The 17,846-nt window shown below is 44.0% G+C and overlaps 1 protein-coding gene across 1 annotated transcript in view; it reads left to right on the top strand.

The window, feature by feature from the left end:
* LOC117879093 (O-acyltransferase like protein) overlaps positions 1-17,637 on the top strand; it is a 33,940-nt gene extending 16,303 nt beyond the window's left edge. Inside the window, exons 10-15 of the mRNA XM_034774047.1 lie at positions 4,742-4,821; positions 6,941-7,054; positions 9,417-9,546; positions 13,805-13,991; positions 16,547-16,689; positions 17,506-17,637. Of these exons, the coding sequence (XP_034629938.1) occupies positions 4,742-4,821; positions 6,941-7,054; positions 9,417-9,546; positions 13,805-13,991; positions 16,547-16,689; positions 17,506-17,637 (786 nt within the window). The remainder of the gene's footprint in view (positions 1-4,741; positions 4,822-6,940; positions 7,055-9,416; positions 9,547-13,804; positions 13,992-16,546; positions 16,690-17,505) is intronic.
* Positions 17,638-17,846: the final 209 nt, after the last annotated feature.

The raw sequence follows: 17,846 nt of genomic DNA on the forward strand, positions 1-17,846 counted from the left end.
ACCAGATCAAACAGTTTTTCATAGCTACCTTCAGCCCCTGCCCCTGTCTCCCATTTTTCATATAATTAACTATCTCATGCATATATTCCACATGAGTGACATTGTCAAACATTTTAAGATTTCTATTCTTCAATCAATAGGGGTAATCTTAAACCTTTTCTATACATTTTCATTAAATTTCTTATACACCTTAGTATCACCCTCCTCCTCATTAAAAACTTGTCTGACTTTCCCAATAAATCTGGTCAAGAGGATAAGCATCCATTTATCCTCTGGAATCTTATGGGTCCCACACAGTCTCTCAAAGGTGGACAGGAACTCTTCTATGCAGTCTCTCGATAAATTGGGCAGGTTTTCTCCCACTCCCAGCGGTTGAGAGGGGATGTACTCACAATCTGAGGCTGCTGCATTTGCTCTTCCCGTACTCGGAGCTGCAATGTGGGAGTTTTCTCATCAGTTGTTCCGTGCATCTGCGGTGAGCTTTCTCCTCCATTTCAGCACTGGTTTGGACAGCTGTCATACGTTCCAGGCATCTTTGGGAGGCTCTCTCTGCTCAGCTTCCTCGGTTTCTTTCTTCTTCTTGATTTGGAGGCCCACCATCAGTATCTGATGCTCACATTCCTTCTGGGCTTCCAGGAACTTCAGCCCAACCCGTTCCATGGCAGTGGTCTCTGTGGCATCTAGGTATGGAGGTACTCGGACTCTGCTCCATCAAAATCTACGAGTAACGCTCTCAGTTCCTTTCTCTTTATGGGAGAGTCCCCTATTTTTACATAATTTTTGATGGGCTTTTTTGTCAAGATGACTGTGATTTACTCAGTGTGACTAATCTTTAACACTTAAAAACTCTTAATATCCAATTTAAACTTTTAACAGTGCTGGGGTTGAGATCTATAAACCCAATTGACCACAGGTGCCAACTGTCCAAAGTGCCAGAGGTGCTCGACCACTGGCTCTGCCCCAGGCCCAACCCCCCCACCACCCCCTCCCCCCAAGCCCCCCCCCCCCCTTCCCCCCCCCGTGCCCCCCCCTCCCCCCCCCTTCCACCCCCACCACTGAGCACACTGTGTCCTCACTCCTCCTCATTCCCTCCCTGCACACCACGAAACACCCACCATTTTTTCCCAGTGGGTGCTCCACCCCTGAAGAACCCACGGAGTCGGAACCCATGCAATTGACCTTTGGCATGTGAATCCTGCTAAGACTATACTAATTGTCTCGCTCTCTGGAGTGGCTCATGACCGTGAATGCTTCCAGTCCCAAGAGACCAGTCACTTACCCCAGATCAGTTGGTATCCTAGATCTTACACCACAGACAACGCCTGTAGCCAGTCCTGTAATAAACTATCTAATGGCTTATTAACTAGGAAACAGAAATAAGAGTTATTTACAGGTTAAAGTAAGCAAACATATATACACAAATGAATTACCATCTAAATCCTAAGAGTGACAGACTTGTAGTGATCTGTCAATTCAAACTGTCTTTCAGGGCAGATCCAGGAGGTAACCCCGGGAGAGCTCTGGCTTCGGTTTGGTGTCTCTAGCCCTGTCAGAGGCACTCAAAGAGATGGAAAATTTTCCTGTGACTTTGGCCTTGTCTATACTGCAGCAGGGGAGCTGGAACAATTTGTATAGTGGGGGTGCTGAGAGCCATTGAACCAAACTGCAAACCCTGTCTGTAATGGAAACCACTTCAAGACAGGGGGTGCTGCAGCACCCCTAGTTCCAGAAACCTATGCACTGCAGAGTTTTGTCGCTAAAAGGAACAAGTCCCCCTCCCCCTGCCTCGGGACTGGTTGCTTCCAGTGGCTGTCTGAATTTAGGAGACAGCTTGTCAACACACTCACTCTCCTCCAACATACACATTCTTCCAACACACACTCTCTCTCTCATATACACACTCCCCCCACACACTCTCTCACACGCTGCCCCAACACACACTCTGTTTCTGTCTCTCCTCACACATGTACACGCACCCTGTCACACACTTCCCCCACCACCACCACACACACCTCAGCTGAAATGCAGCTGCTAATCTAGTAGGACACCCATGGAACAATGGGATTGAGAAACCTGCATCATGTGACACTGTAACTGCCCCATGAGGCATTGCAAACCCTTCTCAAAGCACTCTGCAGCCAGTTGCACAGTGGGATATCTACCACAATGCACTGCTTTTTGTGTTGATGTAAGAGCTGCTAGTGTGGATGCACTGTGCCGACACAAGGACAGGGCCAGTGCTACCATTTAGGCAAACTAGGCGGTTGCCTAGGGCGCCAAGATTTGGGGGCGCCAAAAAGCGGTGCCCCCAATTTTTTTTACAGCGTTCCTATGCCCCCTCCCCGAGCACGCGATCGCCGCTCCACTTCTCCCGCCTCCCGGGCTTGCAGCGCCAATCAGCTGTTTGGCGCCGCAAGCCTGGGAGAGGAGGAGAATTAGCGCGGGGGTGGCGTGCTTGGGGAGGAGATGGAGCAGAGGTGAGCTGGGGTGGGGAGCTGCCGCACGGCTGGGGAGGGGAGCTGCCACGGGGGGGGAGGGGGGCTGCTGCAGGGCTGGGAGAGGGTGCAAGGTGGATGTTTCGCCTAGGGCACGAAACTTCCTTGCACCGGCCCTGCACAAGGAGCTAGTGTGGACATGCAACAGCAGTTTAATTAAAGCGCTTTAATAACTTTTGGTGACAAAACTCTGCAGTGCAGACATATCCTTTTTTTTTATTTCCTTCATTCAGCCTTCAACTCCACAGGGCAAGCTTCCTTGCACTTAACATTTCCAAGGTGCGATAGGGCCATTAACCAATCCTTTGTATTACGATGTATCTTGCTGGCCCATCTGACTTTGACAGTCCTTCTGAATGGGCAGGGGAGAGGAGGCAAAGGAAAGAGTGGGAGGATGGTTGGGTGCCTGGGTTCACAAGTTCAGAGCAAACATTTTCAAAGTTATAAAGCAAAGCTTACATATTTTTTTATAGCGTGGAATACAGACATTACAAGTTAGATTAATGCATGCAGCAATTTACAAGTATTTCATAGAGTCTAAACACTAATTCCATTCTTATAAGACGAATGCCTACTTTGAGCAAATTAACATACAGGTGAACTGGTCTGGTCTCCAGATCTGAGTTTGTTAGTTCTTAGCTAATGCCTGCAGCCAGGGTAAGAGTGGGCACTTGGCTTGCCAGCGTCACAGAAGAATTATAGCTTAAGACATCAAAGGGAGTTTTACTTAAGTAAAGAGTAGAAATTGAGTAAGGACTTCAAGCTTTGCTCTATATTTGCAGTTAGTGAACATAACTTCGCGCTATAAGAGCACTGTCAGCTACTGAGGGGTGAACAGGAGGTTGGCGTTTGTGTGTAATTCAGACAGGCAGCCAAAACTTTGGTTGCCTCTCCAGAGTTTATCCAAACCTCTTGAAGCTGCAAACCTTGCCTGGAAATCTTTTAAGAACAGTCAGTCGCTCGCTCTTGATTTCTGCCATTTCCGCTTTTCCTGTACCACAGGGCCTTCCCCTCCTCAAAAGCTCTCCTCCAAACTCTTTTTTTTTTTTTTTGCTGGCTTTCTACCCCAATCGCACTCCCATGTTATCTACTCCCACTCTGACACCTCTCCATATTAGAAATAATGGAAAAAACTGTCCCAATTTTTCACACTTGCTATCTGGTCACCCTATGAGCATGTCTCATTTTGATCTCTTCCAACAGGGAGTTTCAGTACCCAGAATCCTTAAATCCTGCAGCTTGACTTACATCCAGACTGCAAAATTACAGGGCTTGGGCCTGGGCCACACTACAGAGAGACTTGGGCTCTGACTCACTCCCCTAGCTGGGTTCTAGGACCTAAGTCCCAAGTGCTTGCTGACCTGAGCCAGACTGATTTGTGTTTGGACTGAAGTGGGGGTTGGGTGCAAATTTGAGTAACAGCCCAGGCTGAGAGTGTAGTATAGACATATCCTGAGTGTTTTCATGTCCTCAAGGAATGCAAAGGTTTTGCTGGATGATAGATGGAAAGGTGATCTTCAAGGTAGCCTGGTCAGCGGACAGTGAGAAGGCCTTGCAGATCAGTATTGGAACTGGAACCTTATAGGACTTGACGTCCCTATGGACCTGGAGCAGGGTCCAAGACACCAGCTTTAGATAATTTTGGGGTCTGGCCTCTCTCTAAAGGAGGGACTACAAACTCATTCCTTCTCTAATCCCACTCTGCATGCATGTACAAGTTACTCCCTTTAAAAGTTATTTTCTTTGTAGGCCTAAACAAAGCTGTACATGTGATCTCTCTGGAATGATCGATCTCATCCCTTTCTTAGGGAATCTAATTATTAGTCTAATAATTAGGGCAGCGATCGATCCACCGGGGGTCGATTTATCGACTGCTGAATGCTCTCCCATCGACTCTGGTACTCCACCAGAACGAGGAGCGCAAGCAGAGTCGACGGGAGAGCGTCAACTGTCGACTTACCGCAGTGAAGACACCGCGGTAAGTAGATCTAAGTACGTTGACTTCAGCTACGCTATTCACGTAACTTAGATCGACCCCGTGTGGTAGTGTAGACATGCCCTAAAAGAGGAGGCTGAACTTCTTGAAGAACTAAGCAAACCCAAGAATCATGCTCTGCATGAAACGTGGCTTCATGTCTACTTCAGTGGAAACTAATGCCAAAACTAGGTCAGAAAGCTGTTTGGTGGGAAATTATTTTTTATAATAACTCAGAGTGTGATAAAAGCTTGAACACTTTTATTTTCAGTGCAATGGATGGACATGGTATCTTGCTAATGATTTCCAGTTCTATCTCACAACACCTTTGGTGGTCTTTTTATACGCTAGGTGAGTATTCTTTGAAAGTGAGATTGTTTACCGTAAAAATGGCACATTAGACTTGGCATATTTTTCCTGTGGAGAGCCTCAGTTCATTAAAAGGCACTTTACAAGTACTATGTACAGGGGAAAGTTATATGGCTTTCTTTTAGCACACTGGATATAGTTTAGGCTTTGAATATTTTGCAAGGGTATTTTTTTCAGTCAGGTGGATGCATGAGGTATGCAAGTTGTATGTACAGAGAACTGATACTGAAAAAATATGGAAAGGGGTTTTATACAGACAGACAGTCTGTGAACATCTTTATTAGTAGCAAAAATAATAGTATTTTGCACTTACATAACATATAGATAGGTTCTGAAGTCAAATGGGCTTCATATGGCACATCTGCTTGTGTGCTGTCATTGCAGGAGTGGCCCGTACATTACTGTTGCTGCTGGATAATCTGTTATTCCGGGATATGCCACTACAACTGCTAGGAACTGAAGGGTTGACTGTTACTGGCCAAGTATTTTCTGCAGATGTTCTGTGTCAATGGCTGTCACATGTAATTGTAGCCATGTTGGTCTCACGATATTAGAGAGACAAGATGGGTGAGGTAATATCTTTTATTCGTCAAGTCAAGAAGAAGAGCTCTGTGTGGCTCAAAAGCTTGTTTCTCTCACCAACAAAAGTTGGTCCAGTAAAAGATATTACCTCACCCACCACATCTCTTTAATGGCTATGTCAGACATAAAGATGTGTCCTTGAAGATGATTTCTAATGGATTTTTTAAAAAATTGGACGGATGTCCTTTTTTGATTCATGATGATGCATAAAAAGGCATTTTAAACATTTTGTCTGGTTTTGCTTTTTCAGTCTTAACATCAGGAATACCCAAGATATAGTCTCTCCAAGCTCTGTCCAGGCTGCATTCAGACAAATCTGGCCTGTTGTCTGCAGATCAGGAGTGGCTAAAATGAATATCACCTGATTCCTCCTAAGTATATATACTGCTCTAGAAATTTAGGGTAAAATCCTGGCCCCACTGAAGTCAAAGGAAGTTTTGTGATTGAGTATAATGGAGCCAGTATTTCATCCTTACTTTGTATTTTTTTGTGTGCTCAAAAACACCTCCCGTTGTTCCTTGAGAAATCAATACCCTGAGATCAAACATGCTAATTCTAAAAATACCAGCGCTCTTGCGTCTCTTGTAACATTTCAGATTCTGTATGCTTTGAAGAATGCTTCAGTTACTACACATTTCTCGTCCTCTTAATTTTTTTGGCCTCTGTATTTCCCCCAAAGAACACAATATAATAAGCTTCAATTGTATATGGTTTCTGAAAAGTCTTAAGGAATATGATGAAAGTCTTGATTTAAGATTGCTGTGAACATCTCACAGAAGGGTCTGTCTCAAGAGAACTGCATAAAAGCTAGAGGCTTTCCATTATCACTTTGTTGAAGTGCAAGCAATGATCAGATCCTCCAGGTGAGACTCTCACCTTGACATTATCTATTCTACTAGGCCCTATAGCATATGATAGGCCTGCAGCCAAATTTTCATAAGTGGTTTTGGGTACACATCTTGAAAAACTTTTGGCCTGATTTTCAGAGGTGTGACTCCCATTGAGTTTTCTAGCTGATTGGAAGACTCACTCTGGATCTGTTTCAGTCTCACTAGCCTCTCAGTTCAGCTTTGGTTTTACATGCTAACAGTAAATATTAGTATCTGTCTGTTCAACCGTCATATAGCTATAAACCCCCAATTTTTTTATCATTGATACCATGTTCTGAAGATGTTTTAAATCAAGTAAATAAATTGAACAGCGACAAACAATATGACCCTAAATCAATGACGGAGAAAAGCATGTCCCTTTAAAGCACATGGTTAAGTATTGTAATGCATCAGGGTCTTTATAATTGCACATTTGTGGCATTAATAATCAGATCTCATGACATTTACAATGAGATACACCAAGATTTTACAACGGATCTCTGAAACGATTGTGTGCCACAATTAGAGGAAATGATTTTGACACTCCAGAAAAGGAATAAATGGAATAAAATTACAGGATGAAAGAGATGTTTGCAAAGAGATCAGAAAATTGGATGTTAAAAATGTTTTTCTTTACATTTTACTTGTAGAAGCAAATGTGGGTTGATTATCGTAGGAACCACTCTGTTCCTGGCATCTTTCACTGTTACAGCCTTGCTGTCATCATTTTTCAGACTTCCTGTTGCATCTCCTTCAGATACCAGGTAAGGGTTCTACAAATACTCTTCATCTCTTGCTACTAGGTTTATATGGAAATTAGTTTTTGAATACCTATTCAGCCACAATGTTGATACTCAGGATGAATAGCTATTCAAAGGATGATTTCTGTAAAGTCATAACAGGAAGAGAGAAATTTTCCAATATATACAAGTCTTCAGTTTTAATACATTTTTTCAAATACCTGGTTGAAGCCAGACATGGCCAACTCAACAGCAGCTTCTCCCCTCTTCTTCCTAACACAAAGGTTCAATCACAATTAAGCAAGTATAGTCCTTCCTATTATCTTAACTTTCTAGGCCAGTATTACAGCACTACATAATTTATTAACTGTATGTTAATGGGGTGTCAGGGCATTTAAAGCTTGGATTGGCATCTTTTTAGTTAGTATTTAAATCTGAATAAACAAAATACATTATTTTAATAAAAAAGTAATCGTCACCCAAAGCAGTCTGAGCCAAAGAGCATTCAGACTAAGGTATGTAACCTCTCTAGACTCTGTTTGTCCTCTTTAGGTTTTAGAAACAAAACGTATTGACATTTTGTAAAAGGAAAAATCATTCTTTTTGGGTATGCATTAATTTTGAAAGTGTTTGATAATATATCAAATTATAAGAAAGACAATTGCAAAGTACTGGACTTTGGAAGGAAAAATCAAATGAACAAATACAAAATGGGGAATAATCAGCTAGACAGCAGTACTGCAGAAAAGGAGTTAGGGGTTATAGCAATCACAAATGAATGAGTCGACACTGGGATACAATTGCGAAAAAGTAAATGTCATTCTGGATTGTTGTCATGGGATCAGTGGCTTTTCAGGAAAGATTAGGGCCTAACTGGCCCATGATGCCCCCCTGGGGAATACCTGGGAGCAATCAGGCGCTCCAGGTGGTGACCATTTAGCTAATTAGAAATGGAGCAGCTGAGTTAGAGGGATAGAACAATACAAAGAGGAGGATACAGAGATGCCATGTGGCTCTTGCAGGCTGGAGAAACTCACAAGAGGTGGACTAGGCCTCTGTGAGGACCAGCCATGAATGAAGGCTTAGAGTTGACAGTAAAAGCCCCAAGAAAACTGTCAGAGTCCTTGGGGAAGTGAGACAGTGGGGAGCTTCTGTCAGTAAGCTTCAGGAAGAGAGCTAGTGTGTCTGCCTCTAGATCAGAGAGGCCTACAATTTGAGCCTGGCTCCTGGGAAGGAAGTAGGAAGATCAAGAGTGCTGTCAAAGGGCTGGTCTACACTGGAGGGGGGATCGATCTAAGATATGCAACTTCAGCTATGCGAATAGGTAGCTGAAGTCGAAGTATCTAAGATCGAATTACCTGGGGTCCACACGGCGCGGGATCGATGGCCGCGGCTCCCCCGTTGACTGCGCTAGCGCCGCTTGCTCTGGTGGAGTTCCGGAGTCGACGGTGAGCGCGTTCGGGGATCGATATATCCCATCTTAACGAGACACGATATATCGATCCCGGATAAATCAATTGCTACCCGCCGATACGGCAGGTAGTGAAGACGTACCCAAAGAGACAGGCTCCCTGAATAAGGGGTTATTGTAGAGTAAGTCTGACCTGGGACTGATTTATATAGCCAAAGGGGGAAACTGAGGCACATCCTGGGCTTGGGACAGTTGTATTAACAGAGTGTTGTATGTAAGACACAGTAGTTGTTCTGCTCTGCTTGGAACTGGTGAGGCCTCAGCTGGAGTACAGTGGCTTAGTTTGCAGAAAGGGAGATTTGGTTAGATATTAGGAAAAACCAAATATCACAAAACTCTTGATAAAATGCCATTGAAAAGGGGGAAGGGAGGAAAAAAGGAGGAGAAAGGGGGAAAGAAAAAACAATACATCAATTTTTAAATGAGTAACGTTTCGTTTTCCAATTTAATCAGAAAAAAATTAAAATTTGTGAAATTCCTGATTTTTGAAATAAAGGCTGGTTTTCATTTGAAAAACTTGGAGCAGCTCCAGTAACAACCATTCACTGTTTGCAATGGTTTCCGTGCTGAGCCCACTGAGATGCTTATGGGGGTGGAGGGGAGAAATTGTAAGATTAAAACCCAGCAAATAAAAAAGGATCTCGTTCGCTCTCCCAAAGCTGTGTGCCCCTGCATTGCTTAAAGGAGTAGCAAGTAGTAAACATTTATATTTGTCCCTAAAACAAGCACATACAGCTCTGAATACGCACCAGAGCAGAGCGGCTGAATAAGATGGTGCCATTTTTAGCAGCAGTTATGGTTGGAGAACCACAGTTTAAGAATAGATGCACTAAGGTTGGCCTCTTTATGAACAATAGTTAACTATCTTACCATTCACTCAGAACTTCAGCATAATCCTTTCCTATTTACTTTTAGGGAAATGTCCACAGTGATGTATTTCACAGAATACTATACAAAACCTTACTGTCGATATGGCCCATTTCTAGTTGGTGTCCTTCTGGAGCTTTTCATGTATCACCAGCAAGCACAAATCCTCAGAAACAAGGTACATGGATGCGGTCTCTACATAGGCGCTGACTTTTGCTTTTGCCAGAAGGTGCTTTTGAAGAGGTGTGTTTGTTGTGGAGGGGACACTCTGCCAATTTTGAGCAGAGGCTATTTTCAACATATTTATACACTTCTTTCCAGGGCCGGTGCAAGGAAGTTTCGCGCCCTAGGCAAAACTTGCACCTTGCGCCCTGCCCCCCCCAGCCCTGCGGCAGCTCCCTGCTCCCCGCTCTGCCCTGAGGCACCCCCCCTGTGGCAGCCCCCCCTGCCCTGAGGTGCTCCCCCCGCGGCAGCTCCCCACCCCAGCTCACCTCTGCTCCGCCTCCTCCCCGAGCACGCCGTCCACACTCTAATTCTCCTCCCCTCCCAGGCTTGTGACGCCAAACAGCTGATTGGCGCTGCAAGCCTGGGAGGCGGGAGAAGTGGAGCAGCGATGGCGTGCTCGTGGAGGGGACGTAGCAGCGGTGAGCTGGGATGGGGAGCCCTGCAACAGCTTCCCCCCCCTGCCCTGAGGCACCCCCAGGGCAGCTCCCCACCCCCCCAGCCCGGGGAGCCGTGCGGCACCTCCCCACCCCAGCTCACCTCTGCTCCGCCTCCATCCTGAGCATGCCGCCCCCACTCTAATTCTCCTCCCAGGCTTGCGGTGCCAAACAGCGGATTGGTGCTGCAAGCCTGGGAGGCGGGAGAAGTGGAGCGGCGACCGCGTGCTCGGGGAGGAATGCTGTAAAAAAAATTGGGGGCACTGCTTTTTGGCACCCCCAAATCTTGGCGCCCTAGGCAACCGCCTACTTCGCCTTAATGGTAGCACCGGCCCTGCTTCTTTCATAGTCTAGTTACTGAAGGTGTCTGTCATTGGTATATTTAATATTTTAATAATAATTCAATTGTTATGAACTACATAATTACATTATCATGAATTACAGTATATTAAAATCATTGCAATCACCTACAAGCTGTCTTCACTAACATCCCAGTTTAAAGACATTATGCCTCACTGTAGCTTTCTGGATGAAACTGTCAGCAATCTTATTTACATCCAGTTTCCTGGTATGGTCTTGACGCACATTAAGGACAGCTACATTATTCAGTTGCGTGTGTCCCATTTATGACTGGAGATAATTTTTAAATCTTCAGAAGCTGGAGAATGAGTTCAGGATGATACAGGCACAGTGAGAAGGATTCCTGCAAATGACTCCAAGATCTCTTTCTTGATGGGTAACAGCTAATTTAGGCCCCATCATTTTGTATGTATAGTTGGGATTATATTTTGCCATGTGCATTACTTTGCATTTAACATTGAATTTCATCTGCCATTTTGTTGCACACTCACCCAGTTTTGTGAGATCCCTTTGTGTAACTCTTTGCAGTTTGTTTTGGACTTAACTATCTTGAGTAATTTTGTATCATCTGCAAACTTTGTCACCCCACAGTTTACCCCTTTTTGCAGATCATTTATGAATATGTTCAACAGTACAAGCCACTCGGGGACACCACTATTTACTTCTCTCCATTCTGAAAAGGGACTATTTATTCCTACCCTTTGTTTCCTATTTTTTAACTGGAGTGCCTGGGAATGCTTTCAGGATCATCTAATGATCCTTAATTTAATGTAACGAGAAGCCTTTGCATCCGAAGAAGTGGGCTGTAGTCCACGAAAGCTTATGCTCTAATAAATCTGTTAGTCTCTAAGGTGCCACAAGTACTCCTGTTCTTCTTTTTGCGGATACAGACTAACATGGCTGCTACTCTGAAACCAGAGAAGCCTTTTGTTATCTTAATAACCCTGCCTCTTTATAAAGGGCAGAAGTTGCTAACTGCACAGAAGTCATCACATTCCACTCAAGCTCTGGCTCCTTGGTGCTGATCACCCACTATTTCCCCCTCCCCCCCCCCCCCCCTCCCCCCCCCCCCCCCGTGGCTGAGCACCCATGGAGTTGGCGCCTTTGGGTCTCTAAAAAGAATGTAAAGCCTGATGTTGATAGGAGTTTTCTTCTGGTTTAACCATCAACTCCTTCTGGAGCGTAGGTATAATGAGCTGCAGACAAAGTGCACTGCTAGACAAGGCCCAATTCAGCAAGGTACTTAAACATGGACCTAATGTTTTACTTCAGTGAAACGACTCGTGAACTCATATTACGTGAGCGCTTAAGTACCTTGCTGAGTTGAGGCTAAAATAAGTGGCTGCATTCTCCAGTAATTGTCCGGATTCCTCCCCCCCAGAAAACTCTAGGCTTTCTGAATCTAACCATGTGTACCAGTAACAGCTAAGTTACTTTGTCAGTCATCATCATCAATCATCCTTCCCACACCATCAGGCAGAAGTCAAACAGGGCCAAACATCCCTATCCTGGGCTCATTTGCACAGCTCTTTTATATTCAGATGTAATAATGCCACTGCAGCCATTATTGTACTATGGTATGTACCTTTAGGTTGTCCGCTCTGTCTCTTGCCCTGGAAAGAAATGGTTGTTTAGCCCAGTGGTTCTCAACCAGGGATGTGCACAGGTCTTCCAGGGGGTACCGGGAACTAATCTAGATATTTGCCTAGTTTTACAACAGGCTACATAAAAATCACTAGCAAAGTCAATGCAAACTAAAATTTCATACAGACAATGATTTATTTATACTGCTCTATATACTATACACTGAAATGTAAGTACAATATTTATATTTCAATTGATTTATTTTATAATGATATGGTAAAAATGAGAAAGTCAGCAATTTTTCAGTAACAGTGTGCTGTGACATTTTTGAATTTTTATGTCTGATTTTGTAAGCAGGGAGTTTTTAAGTGAGGTGAAACTTGAAGGTACGCAAGACAAATCAGACTCCTGAAAGAGGTACAGTAGTCTGGAAAGGCTGAGAGCCACTGGTTTAGATATCTTACTATCGGGCATTCTTAAGATTTGGTGAAGAACTTTGTGAATATTGGTTTTATTTACTTACTGACATTTTTGCTCAATGGGAATAGCTTCATGAGATGCACATCTTGATTTTGTGGAGGGTCCCAGTTAGAATAAGACTGTCATGCTGAAGTGCAATACAAATGACCCAGTGCAGGACAGACATTTAAAATAGCAGGCACCACGGAGCAGCCACCATTTCAGTCCTTTTTGCACTGGCAAGGCATCTTGAGATGATTCATCAAAAGTGCCTTCAAATCAAACCAGGCCACACTGGTGTCTATTTCAAATAAGCCAGGTACAGTTGCGTATTCTGGCTGTTTGGAACTACAGCCCCCAAACTGACCTCCAGTATGTTTGTATGTTTTGACTCCAAGTGTTTTAAAAACCAATAGACCAGACTGTGCAATGGAAGGAATTTGCTATTTCTCTTGGAGAAAAGTGATTATAAATATACTGGTGCCAAGCGATGAACAAATTAGCTCTGTGAGGTAAACTAGCATCATTGTTGTAAAAGGACTGAATTTACCAGCTCACTTGATTTGACTGAGTTGCCAAATCCAGCAGTCCTCACTCAAGATCCACTCTGGCAGAAAGTCCTCGTGAAGGTTTTGCTCTGAGATTGTAAGGAAACAATGAACCAGGAGTGAATTGCATTTCCATCAAATGGCAAAGGATTAGATGTTCCTGGGTGAGGACAAAGGGTAATGAAACAAGCAGGGAATGAGTCAGACAACACTCTATAAAGAGGAGGAGGAAGACAAAGTAATAAGCATGGCTGATCAGGAAATTGCATTAATAAACCATTCTACTGGGATGAACCAGTGTCTACGTGTCTCTTCCCGAGGCAGTCTTTTGGTGCCAGGGACTGCTTGGCGCACATGGGACTTGAGATAATCCCCTTGATTGTCAATATTCTGTGGTTGGTGGGGTTTCTTTTAGAACAATGTGAAAATGTCATTGACTGTGCTTGGGTGAAGCTCCCACTTCAATACCAAGAGGAGCAATGGCCGTGATCTGACAAGAGAGGCTGATGCACTCTAGTGCATGTGACGAGGAAGCTTATGACTGAGAATGAAGAAGCCAGGCCACTAAATGGGAAGGCAGCAGGGAAGAGGTAGAAAGAGAGAGCAAGGTCCCAAGAGGCACAGCAGTCACATCAGGCATCATGACAAGGTTGAAACTTGCCGGCTGGGAAATACAGGGTAGAAAGGTAACACGGTGCACCAGGAGAAAGCACTGAACTGCAGCGGGGGTGAGGCAGTTAGATGAAAAGGAAGAGCTCATTCAGAGCTATTGAAAGAGTTCACTAAGAATATTTGTTTCAAAATATGTTGTTCTCCATCCCTACAGGTGCAGGCTTCTCTGGGGTGGCTTTGTGCAATGCTTGCCATGCTAGCGGTAGTCTCTCTGGCGTATGCCATAGAAGACTCCGTGAACTCCTATTCCCCTGCTGCTGTAATTTATCAAGCACTTCACCGGACTCTGTGGGCTGCAGCAATTGGTTGGATCATTTTTGCATGTCAAGAAGGCTATGGAGGTACCTCACAGTTAGTGAACAGATTTGGCTGTAAATCCATTCTTTAAAACTGACTGGCTTAAACACTGGTCCAGCTCACATGCATGTGCTCTTACTGTTGGTGTGTTTTGTCAGTGTATTACACAGCCTAGATCCTCTGCGACGGAGGAGGAGGAGCACATAGCAAAACTCAGGAAGAGGAGGGCGAATATGGGCTAAGCTCACACTGGTACGGCTGAAGGGGAAGGGAGAAAGTTGGATTTCTACCATCTATCCATTTCCCTGATCCTGGGGCTACAAGGTGTCATTTTGTCTTCTGGTATAACTTAGGGCAGCCTAAGATTTGCTACATCACTCTAACTGGAGCAGTCCATAGCAATCAATCTGATGGTCAAGGATTGGGTGGAGCAGTGTGTATCCCAGCCCTGCCCACAAACCCTCTTCTGCCTCCTGTGCTGAGAGAGGGAAAGTGGGAGGCATAAACCCAGCTTGACCACATTTATGTCATCTGAGGGTTCCCCTCCACTGGAGGAATCCTGAGCTGCCTGTTTGAGTCAACTCTGCATAGCCTTTGTGCTTCTGAAGGGGCACAAAGGGCCCTTAACCTGGGCCCAGATTTGGTCCTATGACCCTACTCATAAAATTGCATGTACTCTTACACCGTTTCTACCGTCCCAATACTACAAGGGTATCAGATGAGATCAGCTCTGGACAGTCCCAAGTGTTGAACTTAGTTCAAAGAGCGGCACTATTTTTCTTCATGCTTGTCTCTTTGCTTCACTGATGTGGGCCCTGGAGATGTGGGGGCTGTGGTGGGGCTCCCACTCTTCAGATGTCACGGTCCATCCTTTGGCATACTGTCCCACTAAGCAGAGGTAGCTCACCTGGATTCAGCAAGGAGCAGAAGCACATCCATGCAGAACAGGTGGTAAGGCATCTAGTTTGGCTGCTCTGGTGGCACTAGCAGTCAGAGAGAGGTGAGAGGAAAGATGCACAAAGAGAGAGACAAGGTAAGGGAGAGAGAGAAGTGGAAGAAGAGTGGACACAGGGATGGCATGATGGAGAGGAAAGAGAGAAACAATGGGAATGATGTAGATGGAAGAAACAATAGAAGACTATAACTGTATTTGCTTGATCCTCTGCTAATATAAATCAGCCTGGGTCCATTGGGTTCAATAGAGATCTACTGATTTACATCAGCTGAGGCTCTGCCCCCATGTGTTATAGGATTTGTCTTCCAGCCTCAGTGGAACACTTTTTAGTTGAATAACCAAAGTGCAGGAATTGTCAGTTTCAGAGTAAACAGGGTTAGAAATGTTGAAGTAGCAGTGGAGCTAGAGAAAAATAGTCCCAAATTGTGGTTTGCTGTCGTGCAAAGAAGCTGCACTTAAACAAATTCATTTATCCAAGAGCTTACTGTTCACAGCAATGGGGAAAGTGAAATTCCTGTTTCTTTTTTTAAATGAAAAGGTAGAATCTGCAGAAGGTTGCAGAATGTAGGAAAACTGAGACACCCTAAAATTATGAGTTCCACGTGATTTTTTTCACACCTATGATTTCTCCTTTCGCTGATGAATATACCTGGAGGATTTTTCTGTGTGTTTCATCCCTCTCATGCAAACTGTCACAGCATCAGGCCCTGCTCCTGCCTAGCACCCTGCTCAGGCCAGATATGGAGAAAGTGATGTCACAAAGAGGACAGAGCTTTATAAACCTCTGGTAAATATTGTAGCACATGCCCACTGCATATGAGTTCATTTTTTAAACTCCGACCCTCAAACACCAGCCCTTGATAGGAACCAGTCCTCAGTGGGAAGCCAACGTTCAAGTTTTAACTGCTTCGGCTGTGTCTGTGTCTAAAAAAGTGTAGCTAGAATTTGTAAATGGTGCTAAGGTGGTGCATTGGTCTTGTGCAATGGGGTGAATGTCATTCATAGGCCCCAATTCAGCAAAGTACTTCAGCCCTTGCTAAAGTACATCCCTATTCAGCAAAGCACATGAGCATATGCTCCAACCCCATTCAAGTCCGTTGGTCTTAAGAACAGGTGTAAGTGTGTGTTTAAATGCTTTGCTGAATCAGGGCATTATTGGAAATGTCCTTTCACAGAAGTATGGACAAACACCCAACATACAAAAGAGGACTGTGATGAATTTAAATAAAATCCTGAATTTGCTGCTGAAGGATATCTGGGAAATCCAGTGATGCTATCTGGCTGTAAATCTGTAGAATATGCCCTCTCCCGCAAAAGTCTAAGACAACCTTCAAAAATATATGCATTCAAATAAATAGAAAATAAGGTTAAACATTTCTCATTTTCCGACGAAACAATCCATAAAATTGAAATCCAACTACGCATAACCTTCACATTGTTCTGGAAGCTTGTTTCATTCATCCATCACATTGCTATGTTGAGAATTAGTCTGCTTTGTGCTTGTTGTAAAGTGTACAGTTTTGGTCTAGCTCTTACAGATTTTTTTATTTTTATTATAAGAAAACTAGTAAAAATTGTTACAGGCTTTAAAGAGGGGCCAGTATGGTGTCAAGTGAAACAGATATTCTGCTTTATTCCCAACAGGTTTAGCTAACTGGGTGCTTTCATGGGACATTTGGACTCTGCTAGCTAAAATTAGTTATGCCTGCTATTTGGTGCATCCTATGTTAATCATACTTTATAATGGACTTCAGGAAACTCTTATGCACTACTCAGACATAAACATGGTGAGTGGGCTTATCTGATCTTTTAGGAGATATTACAATCTGTTTTTCATTGTTAAGTGAAACACAATTGATTAACGTTTATTATCATCTGTGTTTTTATTAAATCTTTTGTGCTGCTGCTGAAAATTACATTATTTATTTTTATAGCAGACTTTTCTAAGAAGGGTTACAGATATATTCGTACTCATCATGACAGCACATAAGAACTATTATCATTTGGTTCATAGATAAGGCTTGTTTTCTTCTTATGCCAGTATGAACCTGGTGAAATAGCATTCACTTCAAAGGTGTTACATGTGAATTACAAAGGTGTGAGAGAAGAATCAGGCCCAATGTGTTTTCCTGCATTGCTGTAGCCTAAGGGTGGCCAAACGGCGGTGCTTTTACAGTTAAAATGTGGCTCGTGGAGCCCCTCCCCCATTCTCCACCTACCAGACTGGGGGGGAGGGAGGGAGGAGGAGAGATCTCATGGCTTCTGCCCTGCAGCAGGGTGGTGGGCCTCGGGGCTTCGAGACCCCTCTCCCCACGGGGCTGAAGCCCTGAGGCCCAGCAGACACACCCCAGTACTCAAACTTCTGAAGACTGTTGTATGCGGTTCAGAGGATAAGTACGTTTGGCCACCCCTGCTCTAGGTATTTTGTTCTTCAGTTTTATAGTGATTAAGGTACATGCTGAACACAGTTGATATTTTATTGCCGACTTAATGCATCCCCTGGCTCCAATGAACTGATAATCTGCATAAAAAACAAAGGGAAAATTAAAGTTTTGAACCCACATATGAAACCCTTCTAACCAATCCTGTGTTTTTCCCTGTAGCTCTACCTGTTTTTCGGACACTGTCTGATGACGTTCATCACCGGGTTGGCATTGACCGTGCTGGTTGAGAAGCCATTTGAAGGATTAAAGCAGTCTCTTACATGTCAATTTCACAGGAAGGCCTTGTTGTAAAAAAGGAAAACAAAGGTGGAATGGTGCTCTGAAAATATATGTAAGGCCATTGTCCTAACCTATCAGATCAGATCCCGCCTTAAGCTTGACCTTTACCATGATGCCAGTGAAATATTATTAGGTGATCGTGGCTAGGCAAGTAGCAAGCTGAAACTACTGATGTTTATCTACCTCCATCAACAAACAAAGAAACCTCTGTTCCCACAGTT

This window comes from Trachemys scripta, chromosome 6, assembly GCF_013100865.1.
Source record: "Trachemys scripta elegans isolate TJP31775 chromosome 6, CAS_Tse_1.0, whole genome shotgun sequence".
Classification (NCBI taxonomy): domain Eukaryota; kingdom Metazoa; phylum Chordata; order Testudines; family Emydidae; genus Trachemys; species Trachemys scripta.